The 25,000-nt window shown below is 37.6% G+C and overlaps 3 protein-coding genes across 10 annotated transcripts in view; 1 reads left to right on the top strand and 2 right to left on the bottom strand.

Moving 5' to 3' along the window:
* The window catches only part of LOC149047501 (uncharacterized), a 2,474-nt gene extending 1,633 nt beyond the window's left edge, over positions 1 to 841 (bottom strand). Inside the window, exons 1-2 of one of the 2 annotated variants that reach the window (XM_089203582.1) lie at positions 694 to 841; positions 173 to 377 (exon numbers count right to left, since the gene is read on the bottom strand). In XM_089203582.1, coding sequence (XP_089059708.1) covers positions 173 to 354 — 182 coding nt within the window. In that variant the 5' untranslated portion in view covers positions 355 to 377; positions 694 to 841. Of the gene's footprint in view, positions 1 to 172 lie in introns of both variants that reach the window. The other variant, XM_089203581.1, reaches the window with a different exon arrangement.
* A 480-nt stretch (positions 842 to 1,321) lies between these two features.
* LOC149047500 (uncharacterized) lies at positions 1,322 to 9,581 on the top strand. Of its 2 annotated transcripts, none has more exons than XM_089203579.1 (5): positions 1,322 to 1,802; positions 5,874 to 6,009; positions 6,473 to 6,565; positions 7,364 to 8,286; positions 9,322 to 9,581. In XM_089203579.1, exons 2-4 carry the CDS (start codon positions 5,892 to 5,894, stop codon positions 7,504 to 7,506), a joined length of 354 nt encoding a protein of 117 aa, XP_089059705.1. In that variant the 5' UTR covers positions 1,322 to 1,802; positions 5,874 to 5,891; the 3' UTR covers positions 7,507 to 8,286; positions 9,322 to 9,581. The 2 variants fall into 2 exon arrangements, with proteins under 2 accessions (XP_089059705.1, XP_089059706.1); XM_089203580.1 differs by having other exon boundaries at positions 5,859 to 6,009.
* An 888-nt stretch (positions 9,582 to 10,469) lies between these two features.
* Positions 10,470 to 25,000, bottom strand: part of LOC113686153 (uncharacterized) — a 123,567-nt gene continuing 109,036 nt past the window's right edge. For 3 of the 6 annotated variants that reach the window (XM_089203557.1, XM_089203561.1, XM_089203558.1), the window contains 12 exons: positions 24,964 to 25,000; positions 24,752 to 24,823; positions 22,870 to 22,941; positions 21,660 to 21,731; positions 20,622 to 20,693; positions 20,171 to 20,239; positions 19,877 to 19,948; positions 19,312 to 19,368; positions 18,536 to 18,744; positions 17,523 to 17,642; positions 15,726 to 17,240; positions 12,978 to 14,739 (listed from right to left, as the gene is read on the bottom strand). The exon at positions 24,964 to 25,000 is cut by the window's right edge and continues 35 nt beyond it. In XM_089203557.1, the coding sequence (XP_089059683.1) occupies positions 14,576 to 14,739; positions 15,726 to 17,240; positions 17,523 to 17,642; positions 18,536 to 18,744; positions 19,312 to 19,368; positions 19,877 to 19,948; positions 20,171 to 20,239; positions 20,622 to 20,693; positions 21,660 to 21,731; positions 22,870 to 22,941; positions 24,752 to 24,823; positions 24,964 to 25,000 (2,531 nt within the window). In that variant the 3' untranslated portion in view covers positions 12,978 to 14,575. Of the gene's footprint in view, positions 11,463 to 12,977; positions 14,740 to 15,721; positions 17,241 to 17,522; positions 17,643 to 18,535; positions 18,745 to 19,311; positions 19,369 to 19,876; positions 19,949 to 20,170; positions 20,240 to 20,621; positions 20,694 to 21,659; positions 21,732 to 22,869; positions 22,942 to 24,751; positions 24,824 to 24,963 lie in introns of those variants that run through there. The other 3 variants (XM_089203562.1, XM_089203559.1, XM_089203560.1) reach the window with 3 other exon arrangements.

Genomic DNA, 25,000 nt, shown 5'->3' with positions numbered 1-25,000 from the left:
TTTTTGTTTTTTCTTGGCATTGACAGAGACTCCTTAACAAGTTTGCAACGTTTAAAACTACCTTCATCCAGGATGTGTCTAATAACTATTAGCTAAGTAACGAATATGAACACAAAGAAGACGATAAGAGGCCCTGCAGGACGAAAGATGGCAAAGTTTCTTTATCACTTACAACTCTATTGTATTGCTTGGCATTCCGGTCACTATGAATCCATGACCTCGACATTTTACCTTCACCAGGGCGTGAGTCCTACCGAAATTGGTACATCGACAGATTTTTTGGCTGCAAACGTCACTCTCACATGCAGTTACAAACCCCAAGACCAAGATGACTTGTATCACACCTGTAAACATCTTACCGTGGCCAGAGCGGTTTGCTAGAAACGCAAATTATAATATACTGATTTCAAAATAACTTATGAACAGAGACTTATTCAAAACCAATATCCGTAGTTCAAAAGCAACATGGCTTACTTTATGAGGTCTTGGCATGTCTTTCCGTAAGGTTTATCCAATTACTGTTTTCAGTGAGAGTAAATCAGTTTTAACCAAATATTTCTTAGACAGGGTGCTAAGAGGTCATCATTCTTTTTTTTTTTTTTTTTTTTTTTTTTTTTAACAAAAAAAATGGCAAATTGGTTAAAAAAAGATTTTGCTACGCTGTTAAAAAGCTTATCCATTAAATAAACTCACCCAAAGATCTCTCACAGCCAAGTATCGACCTCTCCGAAGAATGTTTTCGAAGTCGTATAACCTTCTTCCTCTTATAGTCCTCTTGTAATTCCCGAAATTTCTATCTTTAGTAAAAAGGATCGAAAGCGGAGTTAATAAGCACGCGCAATTGCGTTTGCTCGTTACGATGTTATCCAATGTCGCAGAATTTGTGATTTGAAGGTTGGCTTGGAGACATGGTTGATAAAAACATCTCGCTCTTCGACCTTGACTATAAAATTTATGGCCCTTCGACAACTAACGCTTCAGTCCGTGCCTCCCAGATATCAGTTAGACATTCTCACTACCTGTTTGTAACAGAAAGTTAATTGATGACAGGCACATGCATCATCAGAGACAAGAAGTTTGGAAACGCTGAAACATTAAGATTAATTATGAGCACCCGTTACTGCATTTTACTTAAAAGCAGTTATTGATTTCAATCTGCTGACTACAAAAGTTCATAAACGCTAATGAACCTCAAAGTATAAAATAAGGTAAAGAAATAAGAAGACAATAAAGATATGGCCATATTAATATGGTTGTACCCTCTGCCTTTAGTAATTATTTAATTTATTTCTTGCACGGGAACAGGTTGCGAAGCTGAAGAACACATGAAGTTTCGAAACTTTGAAGCATTAATATTAATTATGAGCACGCGTTAGTGCATATTATCAAGTACTCTCAATGGAAGATACACGAGGTGTCTTGATTCAAGACTAGCAAAAATAATTTATACAGATTAGAAACATGAGCTCTATTTCTTTAACACTACTTTAGAACTGCTCACAGCACGGGTGGGTGAAAAGAAAAGTTACTTCCTGATTAGGACTTCCTCACTGGTCATCGCTTTTGCTTCGGTTGGGTTTTTGTCACAATAGTTTAAAATAGTTTGGTTTCGAGCCCTTCACAGTTGATACTTGAACCGGCGACACGTCCTCTAGATTACGATAGGCGATAAGGAAGATTCGAAGCAAAGTCAACGAATGCAAGCGGGAGTTTTAACGGAAAATTCCAACCTCTAGAGGAGTATTACATTCCAAAAATATTTGTGACAAGTTGCACCCAGATTTGAAGGTCTATCCCTCTCGGTAAGTTACGAATCTTGTCAGTATAATTAGTGATAACGATATTTGCCAAGTTTTGGCGATGCGTACATACACATAGGCTTTTTTCCCATAAGAATTTTTTTTTTTATTTTTTTTTTTATATGAACAATCATAATCAGGCTGAGATTAGCCAAATTTTTAAGAACATGCCCAGAACATACCTAGGCTGAGAATCAGTGAAGATAGTCTTTTATTTGTTCATTTTGCTTTGATTTTTGCATTTAGCAGAGTATACAAGGCAAGCCTTGCTCCTCTCTCATAAGTTAGGCTTCTTCATGCGGTCGATGTTTCGCGTTTTTAAAACTCACAATTGAGAAAGGGGTACATATTTCAACAGCTCAGATGAAGATGGTAAATATTTATCCAAATTACCCGATAAATCATGAATGGATAAAATATTTGATTGAACGGAAAATCTTTTTCACCGCCATTGTAAAGATCCAGCCCATTCTTGTTACCTTAAGTAGCTGGGGCTACAAAAACCCTCCAAAGTCGCAAAGAATACACTCGTTGCCTTAAATTTACTGTAATTTCCGCACCAAAATTGTGACAAGAGCTACAAATACCTTTGAGAGACGAAATGCAAATTTGCCTCTCGACTGAAAGAAAGTGATAGATCAACAACTGTAATACTCTGCACTAGCTAAAAACTGTTTATTCTTGGCAATTACAAACTCCACCCTCTGGGGCCTTTTAGAATCTTGGGATGATAATATCAAGAATCCACTGAATCATAACGATGGCATAAAATTAAAGCAAGAATTAATCAACTCAAATTTTACATTTTTCGAAATGGATATGTTACGCTCGCTCTCATTAAGGCAATACACCGTGATTTCTATCAGCGTACTGACGTGATAACCCTCGAGAGGAGTTGGGAAATTAAGAGAAACAAACCGTGACTTCGAGTACTCTCCCAACGTCCCACGTTTTTATTGCGCCGGTAAACTGTTAAAAAGAAAATGTTTCTTTTTTTCTATGGGTTCATCGGTGCAATAAGCACGAAAGGTTTTTGACCAGTCAGGGATAGCTCTTGTAGTGCCTCAGTTACTCGATAAATTTTCATAATTTCCCCCTGAGAAGGACTAAGGTTTCGGCTGAAAAACGAGGATCTTAAACGTACATATTTTTCCCATATTTTCGGCATCTCTAATAATTCTAGTAGTTGGTATAGAACTTTTTATTTGGTAAGGTACCATCAACGGAGCGCTGAAGGATACTCAGCGAAAGATCGGTTCAGCCTTATCTATCAATCTTTTCCCAGGTAATATCGAGTTCGTTAAACCTGCCGTCAGTTCTTTTTTAAACGTCGCAACGACTGTTGTTAGGGGCAAGAATATGCAAATTAGTGACTCATTCAGATGTAAACAAATCGATATGTCAGCGGCAAACTGATTGACATCGATTTTCCAGAATTATACCGGAAGCGTCTATAGACTTTCCGAAGTAAATGTCTCGACTTTGAAATATAATTCGTCTTTTCTTCGAGGAAGTTTCGATTAATACTCGTCGCAGTTAGCACATGCGTAAGCGATTCAAAGCTGTTAAGGGGCTAAAGGTGTGACTATGAATGTAGACGCTGAATGCGAAAAGTCTTTGACTCCTCGAGACGTTCGCTCGTAGATCTTTGATCAAACTTATGAGGGAACCTATGAGCACAAGAAGTATGAATTAAACGTAAGGTTAAACAAAGCAATTAGAAACATCAGCAGCACAACTGATCAGTCAATAAAATCCAACTTATAGACTCTTGTAGCCAAGCAGAACAAAACGCAGTCAGAATACACATATAATGGTCTCATAAATCATACTGGAAAATTACATGAACGAATAAGTAGGGAAAAATCGAATCCTATAAGCAAAGGCGTCCGCCGAGGTAGAGAACCATCAAGATTACCGTTGAAGAAAATTCTGACCTTACTTAACAAGAGTAAAGCAATTGAAAGGTACGTAAGGTCCTATATTGTGATAGCGAGCACATTCGTCAGCGTTGAAAACGATTTTATCGCTTGATTATCGTAATTATCTTAAAACCAGGATGTGCAGATGTAAACCAGTTGGAATCACTCGTTCAAAAGGTTCAACGTTGTATTTTTCTCTTAGTTAGGTTTATGTTTTTAAAAAGAACTGCTAAGCATAAAAAGACGTGAAGTAACAGTTGTTTTTAATGATAAATTTGTACATGTTGTTCAATGTTTTTCAATAAAGAATATGGTAGGAAATAGCAATTGTTTTGTTTCAAGGCCAAATGTTTTTACTTCAGGTGATACTGAGTATTGAGTTAAACCTGAGACCAGTTACTCAGGGAAATAATCCAAACAGATACAATTACAATCTCGATTAGCTCAATATTGCTTGAGAATATTAGATGTTGGTGGTGCAGGTGACTGCTTCTTAGAGTTGTTTCCAATTAGTTGTATGGTAAACCTAGCTATCATATGAATGTTCCTAGTGGTGTTATATATACGAGAAACAACCCAGAAAGATTCATCGAAAGTAGTACAGACCATTCATAGTGGAAGTATATTGCTAACATATCATACCAGGGTACATGGGCTGATGCACTTGTTACACAAGCAGTTTGCCCTAAACCTTAACCCTTGTATTAAACCTGACAATCCAGGTTTTTTAAAAACTAATCCAGGGTATGGATCGGTTACAAATATCAGTCCAGTTAGCTCAGAAACTAATACTAATGTTATAAATATTGGACATATTGATGGATCACACCATGTTTCAACTGTTCCTTTCAATGAAGAGGCATTGGTAAACAATGTAATTCATAACAATCAACCAGCACGGTTAACGACAGATCAGTGTACAAGCACAAACAATGATGAAAGAATGGGAAATATGTCAACCAAAGAACAGAGAGGGAACGCTGATATGAAGGAAGACATGGGAAGAAGAAGAAGAAATAACGAGTTAAGAAGTAGCAAAACAGAGCTCTGCAAGCAAAATATCAGAAAATATTCAAAAACAAGAGAATATCCGAGGCGGGCATTTAACAAATGTAATTAATCAAATCCTGATAAAGTCAGAGAACTGGATAGGCAGGCATTTTCCAAAAGTGGAACGAGTAACCCTTAGTATGAACGAGAAGTGAACAAAAGTGCACGGAATAGAAAGCGATCCTTGATATCTGGGTTGAACCCATGTGACCATGACCTTCTTCAGCCAGTTACTAAAAGACCAGGTTGTACAGCAGTTGATGAAATACATGAATTCGAATGTCGAGATTCTACACAAGAGATGCACACAATGACAAAAGTCATTCAAACTTTTCACGAAAACATTAAAAGTGGTCCTGAATATGTATTTACTTGCTGTGATCAATTATGGTATCAGTCATCTGTCAGGAAATGTTAAGACAAATACCTTAAATGTTCCGAAACTTTGCTTCAAGCATGTATTACTACTATTGCCAATCAAAGCAGACTAATGGGAAGCTACCAGTATGTTCGAAAGTAAAAAAAAAACGGGATTCCCTGTGAAACCACAATGTTTAAAGTTGACAACTTTAGGGAACCTAAAATGAAAGCCGACCAGCCAGTCGTTCAATTACAATTTTGTCGGAATTCAATAGCTATCCAATGGAATCTTATTCGAAAAGAATGCCGGGAGGAATGGAGCAAGTATCTTATTTACAACCTGCAGCACATTCATACAAATTTTACGCTAGAAATCTGTTATAGTATATGTTTCTATGGAATAAAAAGGAGTTTAAGGAATGGCGCAGGTCAAACGATAGCCAAAATGGTGAATTCTGACTATACTCTCAACATCACCTTAGCAGTTCAAACTAATTCCAAGTAGTTTCAACTCTATTCGAGAGTTACCCATTGGCTGCCCGTGTTTACATAAAAAAAAGAACCCATTTAAACGTAATGTATCCACGACTTATTCACAGTTTCCGTTGACTTTTTAATTTTAGCACGAATCATGAAGAAATTTTTTTGGAACAGTAACTCGAAGAGGCTCTCAAACGCTCATTATAAAAGACGAAGTTAAATCACCATAAATTATTTAAATTTACAGTGTTTTTCTACTCAGCTGTCGGTTTAGAAGACAATGATGATTTTGACCCGACAACCGGGACAAACTATCTCCCTGAGCATGTTGGTTTTTGTTATAAGTGGAACATGGGGATATCGCTCTGGACTTGAAGTGATTAACGTGACATACTGTGGTAAGTTACTCATTTTAAATTTTGCCTAAAACTGTGTTGGAAAAATTAAAGAGTGCTCCCCAGAAATATCACGGAAAATGAAAATTGAGAATTCCTCTTAGAAAAAAGAATCGTCGATTATCTTTTTAACAACTGAGTTACTACTTCCCAACTATCTGATCTCTGGGTTCCATTATTTCTCCATCTCTATTATTTTTTCATTTCCCTCTTCATTGCCTGCCGGCTGTTTTATTAAAAACCAGCTGAGGATAATGCTATTCATTTGTTGCAAAAACAAAAGTTATAACCTAATTTCTGCATGTATTGCTTTTCATCTAAGCTCTTCGTGGGGCCTGAACTGAGGTAAGTTAAAAATATAGGGACTAATGAATGGCCTCAACTGTTTACTAGTGAAGACTCAATTGGAAACTAATTCTGTTTTTCTGTAGCCCAAGGTGATGCTCCATTGTTGCATTCTTTTCAGGAAAGTACGATAAGCCTCCAACGTTTAAAGCTTCTCCATGGCCTTTCATTCCTACTGGAATTGATTTAGATGCTAATATAACATTTACACCTGGTAAGTTGAATTTGACATGGAGGTTTTAAAATTTGTTATTAATTTTCAATCAAAAGTGATATCGTCATAAAACCAGGAGGAGGAGCTTATGAAATTCCACGGCTTGTAGGAAATCTTGTTGACATAATTAAAATTTTATTTAAATGACTTCTGAATGAATAATAAACGACCACAGGACTGATTAAAAACTGCAGATAGCGTCCTCCTTAATTAGGCGATATGAAAACACAAGAGAGGCTTCCGAAATTGCGAATCCTTACAGCATGTAAGACAAATTACAAGACGTATCTCAATGTCTTGTTTGAACCTAGGATGGTGTCCAATCCTCCACTGATTTTTCTTTCTTAGAGCATCGGACGACTGAATGCAACGCTCCAAGGTTTTATTACAGGCCAAAATGGTTCACATCCTGCTTTGTTCAAAGACCAAGCCAAAAATGTAACCCCTTTCTTATCAATTTGACTAAGGGTGTTTACTATAAAATATCCAGGATTTGAGAATTGAGGTTACGAGAGAAGTTGAAGGCCTCAGGAAATGAAATTTCAAGTCAGCGTATTCTAAAACGATTGTCAATTATGTATCCTGCAGTGCATAAAGTTGTTAACTCTAATCGCAAATAATTTTCTATTTTCCGTATTGGATAAACTTTTTAACGATTGCAGTCTAAATTTGGCGGGTTCGACTGAAATCTCCACTCTTCAACTTCCATTGATGCGCAACAGAAACAGTTCATATTGAATGACTCGTTCATTACTCAAGAATATGTGCCGCGTTCTAAATAGTGTTTGCTTCTAATAGAGGTAGATGTTCTTGAAGCATCCATGCATGTCGAAGTGGTCTGTGACGGCAAGGTTATTATTTGGAGCACAGACGACAGTGTATGCCAAGAGTACCCAAACGTGTGCAGCTTACCTGCTGGTGGTAAGTTGAATCCCAAATAGAGAGCTAAGGAGTGAAAAAGGGAGAAAATCGAAGAGAATAAAAGAAATGAAGGACAGAAAGAAAGGGAAAAAATGGAAAAAGAAATGAAAGAAAGAAAGGAAGAAAAAGGAAAAAAGAGAGGATTAAGAGACGTTTTTCACAGTAAATTTTTCAAACATTTATGATTAAAGCAGATCAAATATCCTGCTCTGCATGATTAAATCAAAGTTATGAGTTCTGCTACATACATTTCCAGCTTAAACTCAAGGAAGCTAATCATATTAACTAAAAGAAAAGAAAAAAAAGTCCAGAATACTCCTGAATAAAAAAGTCAGTGAATGTCAACCTCACATTTTCCCTTTAATAGTTTTTTTACACACTTGGTTCCTGTTTTTCTTATATTAATCCCTGTAGTTACAGTCATACATATCTCCCGAGATTGCTGTGAATCCAAAAAGTTTTTTTTTTTTTCCAAATAATTTTTCAATCGACGGTGTGAAACACATCGAGACGTGTTTTAAAATTAAAAACGACGACCCTTCCAAATTGCTTTCTTGACCATCTCTGACAAGCAGCTTCGAATGAAAAACAAAACAAAAAGAAAATCGTAATGAAAAGCTAGGCAATCTATCCTCATTGATTAATTATCAGTCTTATATATTGCTCTTGGTGCATGGTGTTTCATATTTAAATGGCCGTTGCTGATTTCTTTGTAATTTTTTTTTCTTTTTTTGGGTCTTCTACAAACCGTTGTGTTGGGTCTATCTGGAAATGTGCCGCTCATTCCTCCATTTTTTAAGGTAATCGGTCAACTAGCGCAGCCCTGTTACCTTACGGGTTTCCGTGCTTGTGATTCCTATCTGATAGCCCTGGCTGCATTTCAGTCTTTCCTCTCTCCCTTGATTTGCTCCCGCTTGTCAATTAAAACGGTGTAGTTTTCTTTTCTTATATGATGTTTATACATCTTCCTCACAAGCGCATGTAGCTAGATTTTTTAAACGAAACTGAAGCCGAATTCTCTCGTAAGCACTCGTCGTATTGGCTCAAAAAGCAGCTTTTTCAGGGATATAAAATCCGTAAGCCATCATCCTGGCCTAAAGATTTCCCGATATTTTGGTTTTATCGACTGAGTGAACATGTAAATCAGCCACTGTATAGAGTTTCTAAAGAGTAAGCCCTTCGTTCGGACCCAGGGTAACTAGTGAGACGTCAGCTTTGAAAACTCTTTATGGAGGCCAGTTTACATTATCAACTAAGTTTATAAAACCAAATGCCCCACTAGGCCATGCATCGACGCAATACCACAGTTTCTTTAGAAACTTATCCTCCCCCCCTCGTTAAAATGATTTCCAGTCGAGCATTTTGTCATCTTTGTACACTCATTTCATTTTAGGCTGACTTCTGTGAGCTTTCAGCGTCAGCAGCCATTCTTAATTCCTAATCTGCATAACCATTACAATGACCACCCTTTTTCAGAAGCAATCATGACGGATGATGGTGTTGATCATTATCATTATCATTATGACGATTTTTATCAAGCTGGGCATAGTTTCATCTGTTGTTTCTTGGAAACAAAAGAGGGCCTTAACCCTTTAACCCGTTAAAGTACCCAGCTTCTAGTTTCTCCATACAATTTCACCCCTGAATAAAATATTATGGTCTCGATAATCAAGGAAATGATCACCAACTTCTAAAGCTCGTAATTTTTAAACACATTGGAGAATGTGGAGAATGTGCATACAAATGTTAGGGTATAAAGGGTTAAATCGATGCGTAGGTTTACGTTCTATGTTAATGTAGCCATTTTACTGTCATTTTATTCTTCAATCAATTAGAATCGAACCTGTAAGGGGAAAGTTCAACTTTTCAATGAAGAGAATATCATGTATCTCTGTGGTGAGGGTGTGGCCAAGGTATGGTAAGAGACGAACAGGAAAAACAGGCCGAGTCAAGACTCGAGAGAAGCATAAGGGGAAAGAGTAGGCATAGGAAGACGTGCAAAGGGTCCTCTTGCAACCAATGCAATGATACTATAAAACAAGATTTTAAGATATAACGATAATCATTAAAGATAACTTTGGTAACTTTGTGAAAATATATAGACTACGTTTTTGTGCATAGAGAAGCAGCTCACTTTTAAAACAGCCTGAAATTTAAAACCGGCATAGAAAACGGGGAATAATAATAAAGGGCGGATCAGTTCGCGCAAAAAAAACGTAAACTGTAACAAAAATTACTTTGAGATTGTGCAAGGGAGCTAGCAGAGCTGGCGACAGCCTTTGAACTCTTCCCTAAACACAGCGCTTCCCTGAAAGTCATTAGTTCAAATTCAGATTTTGGTAAAAATAAGAGAGGACTTTTCTGTGTGTTTCAGTGATCTGTTCTGGTGAGTCGCATGGCGTATTCAAGACCAGGCTATTAATAGAGAAACTTCTTGAAATATCAATTATGACAGTACAGTACACTGAATACGAACAAAACTCATAGCCAAAGAACTGCTTATTAAACGGTCTCGATTGTCCAGTTTGATCTGCCGCAGGAGAGAAGCGGACTCAGTGGCAGTGACTTAATAAAGTTTACAGGACACGTTCTTCCTCTCTTTTAAGGATTTGTCTCTGATAAACCTTTTCCGTCCAGTTCCTCGTTGACTGATAAACCTAGTAGAGCGCAAATATTTTGCTTCTTTTACAACGAGCCAGCTTTTTCTCGATGTCTTTACATCGCCAGCAATAAAGAAATGGGTTTAGGGATGAATCGAGGAATGTCACAGTCTCGGCGAAAGGGTATAACTGATTATCAAACAATATATCTTTTTCAATCACCATGTCAGCCAGGGAGATAACCATGAGTAGCAAATACAAATCACACGCATACTCGTGATATACGCCATAGTTCGTGCCATACGTGTCTCGCGTGTGTCCAGCGTTTGCGGCAGTTACGTAGAACAGCTTTGATTGTCACACGCGTGAATCTTCTTGTGAGCTTTATTTTAAGAGCGAATTTGTCGTCTGCGATACTTTATTATCCTACATATCTTGAAATACAAGGCGATGTTTAACACAAGGCTGAGTCCAATGACACCAGAAGCAATTCACACACAGCACAAATCTCACAACACAACGCAAAAGTGGCATCGAAGAGAAATTAAAGGAAAACTACAAGTCAGTCTCTATAATGACTATTCATTGAAAACGAATTCACTCGGTTCCTTTTGTAAAATTATATAGTTCCGAGCATTGAAAAAGCTAATGAAACAACATAGACACAACATGTGCTCTGATTGTATAAAAAGTCGAATTCCTCGTTCATTTATTACTAATTTATGAGCGGTTGGAAAAGTTTTGCATTCACTTTTTAATCGCGGAAAGGAAAATTTATTAGCTAATTAGACACAACCTCTCCAAAATACGCCATGTGTTGTGCTTGAACGTCTGTAAAAAATGTTGAAACACTACTTACAGTAATTGTCCGTATCGCATTGCTCGAAAAGCCCCATTGTCCACTTTTTGCAACCAACCGTGAAACAAAAATAAACTTGATATAATTTACAACGTTTACGACCTCGATTTAAATTAAACACTCAAAAACATTACGCATTGCGTTTTGAAGAACACAACCTTTGCGGGAGTCGCTAGTGCCTCAGTTTAGTTGCGACGAAATGTCATTGAGAACTCTCACAATAGCCAAGGAGATTTCAACGAAAGCTCTAAGTTGTTTAAGCCATCCAAAGTGAGGTATTTCGTGAGGCTTAGCAAAAGATTTTAAAAACAAACATTTCTGTGAAGCTCTTCAGTTACTATTTTCAATGAATTGTGAAAGTTCATCGGATGTTCCCGTTCTTGTGACCACTCGGTTTTGGAGACGTGATACTCCTTGGCGAAGGAAGCTGAAACATCGAATCGGGTTGAAGGTAACGTACTTCCAAATTGACTTCAAATGTTGAATTCCGTTGAATTTGCGTTTTGAAGAACACAACCTGTAGGCGCAAGAATTTGTACTATCATTTTTTGTTAGTGTTGGTGTTTCATAGTTTCGTGTTAGGTGTTTATTTTCTCGTCTTCCATTAGTGTCCTTTGTCAGTTACCAGTTTTGTACTTGTTATATTTATTTGCATATCGTATATATATTGGTTGCGCGTAATTTATTTGGTTAGTTGTCTAGTTTGTGAAAATTACCGTTACATATCTAGCTCTGGGTTTCATGTTTTCGTCTTTGGGTTGGTCACATTCGTCTTGTAAGTATCTTTGTTTATCTCGCTTTGTCGTTTTCCAGTACTTTCACTCATACGATGTAAGTTATTTTATGCTCATTCGCGTGTTTGTAATTTTGTCATTTTCAGTTACCGTATTCAACAATGTGTCAAGTTTGTTCTAGTAAAGTTTGAAATACGTGTGATTAGCGTTTGCGGCTATACAACCTTTGCGGGAGTCGCTAGTGCCTCAGTTTAGTTGCGATGAAATGTCATTGAGAACTCTTACAATAGCCAAGGAGATTTCAACGAAAGCTCTAAGTTGTTTAAGCCATCCAAAGCGAGGTATTTCGTGAGGCTTAGCAAAAGATTTTAAAGACAAACATTTCTGTGAAGCTCTTCAGTTACTATTTTCAATGAATTGTGAAAGTTCATCAGATGTTCCCGTTCTTGTGACCACTCGGTTTTGGAGACGTGATTCTCCTTGGCGAAGGAAGCTGAAACACCTGTAAAGTAGAAGAAAAGACGGAGTTCAACACTTACACATGTAATTATAATCTCACACGGAAGCGTTAAAAACGGTAAGGTGTCCCTTTTTCCTAAATATGTCTTTGTTTTCGCTCTGGCTAAGAAGCGTTTTGAGAATGGGTGTTGACATTTCGAATTCGTTAGCACAATGATTTGGATTTTTTTCTAAGATTTCAATATTCATTATACTCCATTTGTACCTCACAGTTTTCTGTTTTCTACGAATGATTTCCAATGTTGGAACACTACAGGAGATGAATAAAGAAAATAACTCAAATTCTTCCTCCTTCGCAGATTTCATAGCTACAATTTTGTAAACTACATCCTAAAAAGCTCTCATGTTAACAAGGCCTCAAAGTTCCACCGACAGGAATGTTAAGCTGCGGGAAGAATTGACCAAAGAATTGGCTGTCAGAACTGTAAGGCCGATTTGGGATAAACTCCTCATTGTTGTTTGCTTCACGCGCTTGAGAAGTACTTATACTCCTTGTCTTTCTGCATGACTATATTTGTGCTTTTCTTATCGTATGAAAACCTCCTAATTGTAGTTTCCATCGTATTTAAATCTCAGATTGTCATCATTCGTAAAGAAGTTCAAGCCCTTTCCTGAGCTGACCGATATCCTTTTAAACAGTGCGAAACCTCTGGCGTATACTGACAAACACTATCTCGAAGGGGCCGTCTATTCCCCGAAGATCCTTCCCATGAGCCATTAAGTCCCCCCTGTCCTCAAGAAACAATATCATTATGATAACAGCACTGCAACGAGATAAATAAAGAAACATATAAATTTTATTTAATTAGATGGTAGTGAATCCATGTGCCGTGTTAAAGTCGATACGTACGAAATATTTATTCATAATACTGATGTCAGTTATTTACTTTGAGTGGAATGGGTCATATGGCAATGCTGCACTTAAACTAAAGAAGTTTTCTTTATGAAAATCATCCCTATTTGCGATTAACTTGAATCAAATGACCATAAATTCACTCGTTTTCTGTTAGGTCTGACCGGCTCTTCGAACGTCGGGGACCCACAGAATGAGACTATAGGTCGCATAGGTATCCCAGGTTTGTGTAGTTTCGGTAGTTCGTAAAATTTAGGTGGTTGTGGTACAGAGCACCTCTGTCGGTAGTAGCGTTGAGTGTCAAAGGCTTCGGTCTTTTTGAGCGTAAGTAGTAGGGAGCGATTTATAAGATCGAATGCTCCGACTGCCAGGCCTCCTACATTGGTGAGACTGGTAGAAACCTTAACACGCGACTAACTGAACATAAACAAGCAACTAGAAATGGCGATGTAAACAATCACATTTCTGAACATCACCGAAAAACTAATCACAGAATCGACTGGGACTCTGCTAAATGCTTAACCTACAGTACAAACTATTTTCAACGAATGACTCTGCAAAGCTGGTTTACTAACTTAGAACAGACGCCTCTCAACAGATGTCAACAATCACCAGCACCTTACAAACGACTCATTAGCGACGTGAACAAACCGACAAACAGACCGACAAACAACAGACGGATCGAAACCGACCAATGACTGTTAACAAACTCTACACGAGTCTTCCAGCCAATCACATCACGGCTAAACAGACCAATCACGTTCAATAGACCAGACTTTATAACATCATCGACTAACAACTACTGTTCACTTGACTCTGAAGATGACTACCGCACAGATAGTCGAAACGTCAGTCACCAACAACAGTTCTTTTCAGAACTACACTCACCCGGACGATCACACTAAACGAACTACTGATACTCCTGGGTTCAAACCATTTACTTTAATATACATGAAGATAAAATCGTTGTCACTATAAAACTTTTAGGCTTACTGTGAACATATTGAAAAAAAACATATTGTTAAACAATATCACAGATCCACTCCGCAATTAATTATAGCTAACTGAAGTTTTTAATATCTGCGTAGATACCAAAATAACTCCATCAATGGTATATATCACCATATCATATAAACTCCGTCGATGAAACAAAAACACCTTGCCTAGACTAAAATCTCTCTCAATAGCTGTCCACCTTAAAGCTACCACCAACACATTATCTCCTCGCCATCTGCTTCGTCATTCCCGTGCTGGTAGTCTTAGCCATACTGGACTTAATATAACTTAAAACGTTTACTACCTCAATTTACATTAAAGTCTTAAAAACATTACGCATAGCGTTTTGAAGAACACAGTCTTTTTTTGGGAATCGCTAGTGCCTTTAGTTGCAATGAAATGTCATTCAGAAGTCTCACAATGGCCAGAGATAATTCAACAAAAGCTCTAAGTATTTAAGCCATCTAGAGTGAGATAGTTCATGAGGCAGAGTAAAATATTTTAAAGGCAAATACTTCGGTGATTTCTTCAATTTCTGTCTTGAATGAGGCGTGAAAGTTCATCGGATGTTTCCGTTCCTGTGACCACTCTCTTTTTGAGACGTGATACTCCTTGGCGAAGGAAGCCGAAACATCGGATCGGGTTGAAAGTAATGTACTTCCAAATTGAATTCACATGTAAAATTCCTTTTCCTGTGAAGTAGAAGAAAATACGGAGTTCAACTCTTATACATGTAATTAAAATCTTACAAGAAAGCGTTAAAAACGGTAAGGTGTCCCTTTTTCCTGAAATTTGTCTTTGCTTCCGCTCTAGCTGAGAAAGCGTTTTGAGAATGGGTGTAGACATTTTGTCAGCACAATGATTTGGATCTTTTTTTGCTAAGATCTCAATATTCATTATAACATAGCTAGTAAATTTGTATAATGAAATTCAGTTGCGTGAGCGTGCTTCATATTCCTATTGTGCGCGCTCATAACGTCAGCAAACAAATCCGTTGAGAAAAAGATTTTCCATCGGGTTGAAAATGTTATAAAACAATTGGTTCATACGTCAGCTGAGCGTTCATCGAGATATGAAGCACTTGGGAAGTTTGAAGAGCACTCAAGAAGCTAGAGTTGCTCGAGGCGTAGCCGAGAGCAACTCTTACGCATCTTTCGTGCTCTCCAAACTTCCCGCGTGCTTCATATCGCGATGAACACACGCTGAAGTATGAACCAATTGTTAATTATACTCTATCTGTACCTCAGAGTTTTCTGTTTTCTACGAATAATTTCTAATGTTGGAACACCACAGAAGATGAATAAAGAAAATAACTCAAATTCTCCTTCCTTCGCAGCTTCCATAGCTACGATTTTGTAAACCACATCCTTAAAAGCTGTCAGAATAACAAGGTCTCAAAGTTCCACCTAAAGGAAGAGTTAAGCTGCGGAAAGAATTTTCCAAACATCGCGATCTGTTTTAAGATTAAAATTATGTGAGACAGTGTTGTTGAGAGTCAAACATCCTAAATGACCTGAATAAGGCTACTTAATGATTTCATCATAATAATTTCATTGCGCGGAAAACGAAAAAACTTGGGGATTGAGAAAACCATCACAATCCACGGTACCTTTCCTTGATATATTTGGCAAATGACTAAAATGCATATTGAATAAAACAGAGCAGTATTTTGACTTACTAATGGCAAGAAACAATACAGAGGCGTTAAGGACCAGGAACAGGATATTTACAAAGATGGAGTCGTTCTTGCCCTCTCCTTGACTCTCATCCCAGTCTATGTAAAATGCACCAAGACAAACGTCAAAGAAAATGATCCACATGACAAATGTTTGTAAGTAATCTTCAAACTTGTTCTTGATTGGTCGGAATAAGGTATAGAGCACTCCAAAGACACTGACTGTCAGAACAGTAAGGCCGATTTGGAAATGGCTTTGGGATCCAAATAGGAAAATCAACGAGATCAATATCAGCTTCCGGTACATCTCTGTGACCTCCCAAAACCAAAATTCTCTCTTGTAGTTTTCAAAGAACACACTGAGTCCGAACGAGACTTCTTCGTTTATCTGGGACTCACGATATTTGTAAGTGAGAAACAAAGCCAAAAGTGGAAATCCTACTGGATATAATGCCAGAATAGAGGCCATGAGCCAATACAAGCTGTGGCGAGGAGTGAAACACTGGATGGAGTAGTCAGCTCTCAGCAGGAAGATACAGTCGCTCTTGTCGTCTGCGAAACACGTTTCTACACACGCACCGGGAAGAGGAATAATCTGAACTATCGATTTGCTTGTCGTGGGGTAGGTCGTCAACAACAATAGGAAAATGTTACGATAGCAAGATTTCTTCAAACTCTTAACTTCCATTACTTTCTGGTCTACACCAAGGTCCTCCTTTTTCATGATATAGCGTTTTTTAAGAAATAGATACAAGAAAATAAAGCCAACGAGTGAGACATTCATGACAACAATCATCGTGAACTTTCCAAATTCATCAAGCCGTAGGGAAGTATGAATGCAACTTAGAGGGGCAAACTGTAAGATGTTCCCTTCAAGTACTTTAAGAACCTTCTCCGTTGAGATCAAAACGATTGGCCATTGGACTTTCGCCAATGCCGAGAAAATATCGGCAATGACTTGGTAAAAACCAATTACAATCTTAAAGCACGACATGATGACATCTGCAACTGTCCGGTCATTGTCTGCACGTTTGGAGTCACCCCAAAAAACCATTATAAACACAGCAACAAAAAGAACAATTACCAAGATGGATGGCGTTATTGTTGTAGCTAACCGGGGACATTTCAAACAAGAGTTGAAGCGAAAATAGAAGCTTTCAGAGCAGGTTGCACACAAAGTCCCTTGATATCCTTGATGGCATTCTGAATCAATTCCACCCTTGCAGGACTTTGCATGGGGACAGTTCAGTGGTTTCGGGAGTGAACCATCGAACGTGGAATATGAATGGTTGTAGTGTGGTCCAAAAGAATGAATGTTGTTAACAAAACCCTTGAAATGTTCTTTTTCAGAATGATCTGTCCATTTCCAGAAGTAATTAGGAGCAAGTATTGCTGTATCTTTCTCACAAACAAAACCGTTTGGCGGACATGCTGTACACGGGCCAAAACGATCCAACCGATAGAAGTTGTGTAGGCATCTGCATGCACGATATTCAGCAGTCTCGTTGGAGACCGTACCTAGGAAGGAATGTTTCCTTTCTTAGCAGTGATAATGAAGCATTCATGAAAAGGCTTTTCGAGGAACTCATTTCCTCTCTTCTCCAAGACAATCAAGAAATAAGATTTCACCGGCGAAGTAAATGGATATACTTTAAAATACGATATCTTTGCATTTCGCTTAAAATAAATAGCAACAAATTGAAATTGCTGTGACAGTCCTTTTATTAAAACTTAGTGTCACCCAAAGCGTATCTTAATCGAAAAAAGGTGCAGTTTGCCAGAAGCGAACACTATACTTACCGTATGGACAAGCCACGCAGTCGGCAGCTTTGGTTCCAGGACTTTGCTGCTCAGAAACAAATGTTCCAATGCTGCATCTTTTACAATAAACTTGTCCCATTTCATCCTGATAAAAACCTCCTGTGAAGATATTATAGAACATGGATACAGTTCTACGGGTGGATTGTTTGGGCCCATGGTAAGAGAGTCAACTGTTACATCCAATTACAGCATAGAAACAACTTTTATAAATGTTATTGTTTGTTTCCAACTCATTTCTGATAACAGAAGTATACCCTTGAGAAACCCACATCACAGTATGCCAACATCGTTCAATTACCTAGGCCATCTCCAAAAGTTAATAAAATACATAGAAGGAAAAGAATGATGATTCCATCAAAATTTAATCTTTTGTTTGAAAGCAAAGGAAACAAGGATGACCAAGAATTTAGATTGCATCTGATCAGTCGTTTCTCGTTATAAATTGGGTCAGTTTTTTTTTTCTCGGTGAACTAAATTTACATACCAACAATAATCACACTGAAATTCGTCCAATCAATTATCTTTTTTTGTACTTTGGCTCAGTAAGGGAATAACGATGTACGTAAGAGCCAGGTTTTGCTCATCCAACACATATCTTAAACATCTAAAGCCACCACCGGTAGCCATCTAGCCAGACAAATAGCGAATCAACAGTAAACCAATACGTAAGTAATTGAAACGAATAATATAACATGCACTCATTTTTCTCAGACCAGTGTCGCTTTGTTACTTAATGTGATTAGAAATGGATAGCTGTTTATAATTTTTTTTTCAAAACCCTTCTGGTATATTTTTTTTTATTGTTATTATTTTGAAAAGAGGGTTCGACTGAACTCCATTTGGGTGAACAAGTACTGAAAATGTCGTATTGACGAAACGTTTTCCTGCTCTGTTGGTGTATAAACACGTTCTAACGTACAACGCTTTAAGTGATTCCTTGTTACTTGTCTTTTTACTATATCAACGATGCAATAATTGTTTCTTCTTATTACCAGCAGGACACTGTAGACAGTAATTTTCATCGGTAGACATGTAGGTACCAACTGGACATAGGCTGCAATTTGCACATGGGCGTTTAAGACTGTGTTTTTTGTGGGATCCACAGTCATGGCACAGAAAACCTGAGCGTGTAAAGCATAAACGAAAGCCACTTTGGTAACTGTCCAGAATGACGTGCAGAGATGTCGGGGGGGTACACTCACTGAGGATTGGACAATGGCAATGAATTAAAAACTAGGTTGAAAAATAATGATATCGTAATTTTCTCGTGAAGAGATTAATAGCTAAGGCCAATGGCATTGATAAATCCCGACAAGTTGAAACGACCGAGATCAATAACTGTTTCAATGCTAATTGAAAATTGTGGTCACAACTGACCTCCCCCTACCTGTGACGAGAGAAGCCAGGCAAAAACTACAACAAAAGCGTTGGTTTTAAGACGGCTGAAACCCAGTGAGGCGCGGGACTCAACTGGCTTTCCGGATGTACACTGATGAATTTTAACCATAATTGGAAAGCGGCTACGATTCATGCAAATGGCCGGGGGGGGGGAGGGAGAATTTCAATTAATGACGTCATTCAACACAAGAGCTATTCTCTGGAATTGCAGTATATCATGACTAAATCCGACCAGGCTTTTTAGTGCAAAGGCTGAATTTTAAGAATAAACTTATTGAAATCCTTAAAGTCAAACGAGCCGCTGGAACGTTAGTGCAGATATCCACCATTCTATAGCATGAGAAGAAAATGAAAATCAAGGCCTACTTACATTTGACACCTATATTTTCCTAGAGGCAGCATACGAAGATTTTTACACGTCAATGCTCTAAATATAATTTCATCATCAATAAATTGAATTTAAAAGTTTCGGGTGTAAAAACCAACGTGATGTTAGTTGTAAGATTTGTGGCAGTTGTAATTTGCTAGGTGATATACGTCACCAGAGCATACTCGGGTTTCCTTAGCTTTAGGGGTCTTTAAGCGACCTGAAACGTGGATTGCAAAACAGTCCATACCCTCCCCCTTTTACTTGATGGTTAGAGCTACTGAACGTGGAAAAAAAACCGCTTCGAGAAACTTTATTCATACCAATATAGCCAAGAACGTGAAGCCGAATTAAGAAAATTAAGAAAAGGGAAAAAAAACGATTACTTTCCGAGATGATTACGTTAACCCATAAAGTTCAGCAGTTCAAAATTTCCAGATAAGCTCGAGAATATAAAAAATATATATAGGAGTATCTAGAATCTATAGGTCTGCTACTAACTTCATTTTCTTTAGTAAATTAAAAAAAAAAATTTCTACGAGCTTTTAAGCGAAACGGCTTGACTTACACTTTGGTATGATTTGCCATTTCGTCAAACATTCCATCTGGTAATGAGTTTAAAGGATTATCAAAGATGGTTCTGAAAATGAAGTGTGTATATTCCCTTTAAAGAAGATATGTTACGCTCAAGCTCCTAATATCAAGACAAATTGTGGGTGCAAATCTAAATTATGCACTTCAAGTTTACTGACACCTAAACAACAGCAAAGAAAAACAGCAACAAAATATATCAGTTTGTTAATGTAACACATTTCAAGTTTTAGCTTCAAATGATATCATTCTATTCTTCAATTTTACTCACAACTGCTTCAGGTCGAGCCTGTTAAAAGTCTTCTTTTCAATGTATGTAATTGCATTACTGTGAAGAAACCTGCGGGAAAATTTATTTCAGTGAAACAATTCTCCACCTGCGCAACAAAAATAAAAATGTCGTATATGCATTGCAAATTGGAATTCGGAATGAGTATGATTATGTGATAGAATTTTTATGCCGTTTTGACTCACTTGAAATGAGACAGGAAGAGGAAACACTTCTGTGTAATTGCGAAATACGACATATATACGTATTTTTATTTTATTACTTTTTTTTTATTATCATTGTGTTAACAGAATAGATATGGTAGTTTATTTATTAAGGCTTATCTAAAACGCCATGAGAGGATAGCGGATAACACTTTATCCTCACTGGACTGCACACATGATAAAGCATTACATAATATGAGGCAAATCTCAGAACCAAAGTTAATACTTACAATGATTTTAGGCGGGGAGTTTCATAAAAAACGTCTTTGGCAATAAATGTAAGGTTGTTTCTGATAAGCAGTCTGGAAAACAGGAAGAATAACAAAGTTCTGACTTATCAAAAAAAAATTTTAAGGGAAATGACGTTATACATGTGCCATCTATTATAGTTACATAGGTACATGAATTAAATTAACAAATGAAAAATCAAACTGATTAGCCAAATAATTCATTTATAATCCACGACTATATTGAGTCTAATAGAGAGCATCTATAATCGACAGATGGACACTGGAAATGTGGATCTTGTTTGATACATTTCTATGAAATTAATATAACCTACGGTATTTACGATGCTCTGTTAACATTTTGTCTCCAAAATTTTGATGAAGAAGATATATGAAACATTTTGATGTGCCTGGTGATATATGAAACAATGTTTGAATTCAAGTTTTTAAGTGGAGAACTGATCGGGGGTTGAGACGAAAAGTCCTTTTAGAATGCGGCACAGCAACTCTTTTGTTTGCTACACTGCAGTGGACGTACTGACAAGGTTTCAGTAAAAGTAAGTAACTGATGATCTACCGCTACCCCTTGGACCGCTTACCACCGTCTGTTTAGCTTGCAGGAAGGCTCTTGTGTTTGGGTTTCGCGTGGGCTGGGTGGGGTCTTGAAATGAGAGCCTCCCTGCAATGCATTGATTTTCGAATTTGCTCCATTTATTTATGAATGCTTCAACGAAGCATTCTGATTGGTCAGAAATAGCTCGCAAATTACAATGGTGTCGATGAAAATCATAACAATTGATGCCCGCAATGGTGGAAATTACATTTTTGAGCTCTAAATTTCAATTTTTTGTTTCTCTACGGGACAATGCCTCCTGACTCCCCTTGGGGGAAGGGGCCTAAAGGCCTCTTCTCTGGGTACAGTCATCAACTATGTATACGCCACCATACACCTACTCTATCTATCCTTCTCTAATCTATTGAAAAACGTAATTTAGACCCCTTACATACGCCTCTTTAGAAAGGTATATATAGGACACTTACAGTGTGGTCAAACTGGCAAGTCCACTGAACGTGCGTTTGTTAATGTGAGTGATGTTGTTGAAGGTTAGCACCCTAAAAAATAGGGGGGAAAAATCAAAATGTCTGTGAGTCGCTCAACTCAGAAAATGTATCGTGAAAGAGTGATGAGGTATGCGAAGATGTGCCCACTAGAAAAACAAATTGATTTTTGGAATAGCTTGATATTTCCTAAAAAAAAACTCTAATATTCTTAGGAAGTTTCCAGGAACTTTTCGGTGCATTTGAGACCATGCCCGGCAGTCTGATCAAAGGCGTGAAATTTGAAAGTGTTGACAACCGAGCGATATTTAAGTACGTTCAAGCTCGGAGAGTCTGACCACTGAAAACCAAATCAATTTTTGGAATCGCTTAATATTTCTAAACCAACATCATATATTCGTTAAAGTTTGAAAGAACCTTCCGTGCCCGGTTGTAGGGCATTTAGTCATAGCGTTTACAAGAATTCAAACGTCAGTTACCTGGTGTCCCAGTTCAACCCACTAATCCAAAAGAACAACTCTTGCATGCGTAGCATGCCTATGCTTCTCCCTAACTAGCATGCATAATCTTTTTAAAGCAAAGAGCCATTTGAGGTTTTTTCTTGTGCTGTAGCGCAAAATGGGGAAATTAGACACAAACGCTACCTGTGAATCGCTTCGATTGTTTACGATCTGATGTGAAAGGAGAACGGTGGGAACAGTTCAAGTTTTTGGCTGATTGATTGACTTAAATCATCTTTTGTAAACATTAGCTGCTAGATTGATCTCTAACACCTTTTTGGACAAAAATAATCCAATCCTGTGCCTCTATGAGACAAAAAAATTATCTTTGAAATTACATATCTTAAATTACTATCGGTCAAAAACACTGAAACACCAAAATTCTGAAAATGACGTCATCATCGGAGTAATTAATCATTTTCAATATTCAACGTTAGGCAGGATCGGGTCATAGTTTGAACTGATGGAAATGAACCTCTAGGAAAACTCTGTATGATGACCTATTTCGAACTTTTCCTCTTTTAGGTAATTTTCATCCCTTGAAAATTAAACTTTGGTAATAATCGGTTGCTTAGCCAAAAGGATATGATATCACTAGGGGTCTACCGTTAAAAGAAAGAGTCGATCTCGACCCAATCATGTATTATTAAATGTAAAGTTCATTTGGGAAAAGGTTTTCTTGATCTACTTACAGAATGTTTAACTGATCGAGCCTATTAAATATTTCATCTGGTAATGACTGCAATTTGTTGAAGGACAAATCACTATGGAAAGATTAGAGAAATAAGGTTATCGACAATAAAAATCAATAGATTATAAACAGTTAAATATCTCTTGAAAAAACCTAAAGGGAGACATAAACGGTCGAATCAAAAAAGGCGTTACATGTAGATTCATCCTTCATTAAAGGAACGGACTTAAATGCCATACCTTGAAGTTATCTGAAAATGCTGCAGGAAATTTCCCCCCAATTTCCAAGTATTATAAATAAAGTAGATCTAGGCAAAAATTGAAGGGACAGATGTATTTTCATGTCCATCTGTTGTAATAGATGAAATCATAAAATTGATACACATCAAGAGTGACTTCTTTTGTATGTAATACCATCAAAAGACAGCCACAGAATAAAAACTCCTTTATTTTTGTATAAAGGGGGTAAGTTTCTAAAGAAATTGTGATGCTACGTCGGTGGGAGAGTATAACAGGTAATTTAGTGTGAACAACTAAGTTGACAACGTAAATTAGCCACCGTAAGGGGTGAAAAAGCTGACGTTTCTAGCCTTATCCCTTCGAAAGAGCGATTGGAGGAATTGTTGGTTGTGTGTGGGTTATATGCAGAAAGTGGAGCTACGCCATTGGTGGGAATATGGTGACAAGATGACGGGAATATATTAGTTGTGTGAAAAGCGCTCGTTGATTCCGTTGGGATTAAGGATGCCGATTTGGAAGATAAATTTTTGTTCTAATGTTTTGTGGCTTTTCGAACTGCCTATATGTAAGGAAAGGCCGCAGATTAGGGAGATTAAAGTGGAGGTACACGTAAAGTGATTGGTGGATCAATGGATCTCTTGGGTTCCGAGATTTCCTTTTCGTTATGAATGAAAGAACAAGTTTTGCATTGCGAGCGAGCGCATTTGAAAGTTCCAGATCGGTCATTGGTTTGAAATGAACTCTTGACTAAAAAGTTGCCTGTGTTTTTTTCACGTTTGAATGAAATAAGAGGGGGTTGCGAAAAGATAGTGTCAGTCTCTGAATCGTTTTAGAGTAATTTAAATTTTTAAGAACGATTGATTTAACTGCATGGTTGTGAGGGTGAAATGTAAGATTAAATGGAATGCGGTCAGTGTTTTCCTTGTCAGCCGTTTGTAGTGCTGACTGTCGATCAGTTTGTTAGGCACGGTGATGGCCCGTTTGAATGACAGAAACGGGATAGCCACGTTTATCGAAAAACTGGCACATTGCCTCTGATTTTTCGGAAAAATCAGAGTCGTCACTACTTCAACGACTGTCTGAGAAACTGTAAAAAAGGTATGGAGTTCTTACGTGTGCCTCCGCTAATGTTATTTCCTGCATAACTTGCACTTATTGTAATAAGTTGTACATCAGCGAAACAGGAAGACGACTAGGTTACTGATTCCGAGAACACCTTCGGGACGTAGAAAGAAATGACAAGGACGCATACAAACCAGTCGCTCGACATTCTAATCTCCCTAAACAGCATGTGGCAGTCTGCGGCCTTTCCTTACATCTAGGCGGTTCGGAAATCCGCAAAACACTAGAACAAAAATTAATCTTCCAAATTGGCATCCTTAATCCCCACGGAATCAATGAGAGCTTTTAATTCAACTAATTTATTTAATTTATTCCTGTTTTCTCGTCAATATATTCCCACCAATGGCGTAGCTCCACTTTCTGCATATAAACCCACACACAACCCACAATTCCTCCAATCGCTCTGACGAAGGGCTAAGGCTAGAAACGTCAGCTTTTTTACCCCTTACGGAGGCTAATTTACGTTTTCAACTTAGTTGATAACACTAAATTATCCTTTATTTTTGTAGTTTGGTTACTCACAGGCTCCCTACTACGAGAGTTCTCTGAAATATGTTTGGTGGAAGGTGATCGATCTTATTGCTAGACAATAATCTAGAAGATTAAAACAACATTTTCAAATGTTAGTTGAGCTGTGGTACACTTTAGCTTAAGTAATCCAGAGAATAGGAAGCCGGTTTCTTGGTAAATACACCAAATTGAAACCTTCATTTCAACAGGAATCAAACACTTACAGGTCATACACGTGTTCAATTCCAGATGTGGCGATTC

The sequence above is a fragment of the Pocillopora damicornis genome, chromosome 4, assembly GCF_964200805.1.
Source record: "Pocillopora damicornis chromosome 4, jaPocDami1.2, whole genome shotgun sequence".
NCBI lineage: Eukaryota > Metazoa > Cnidaria > Anthozoa > Scleractinia > Pocilloporidae > Pocillopora > Pocillopora damicornis.
The sequence above is the reverse complement of the archived record's forward strand: the minus strand, read 5'-3'. Positions and strand labels throughout refer to the sequence as shown.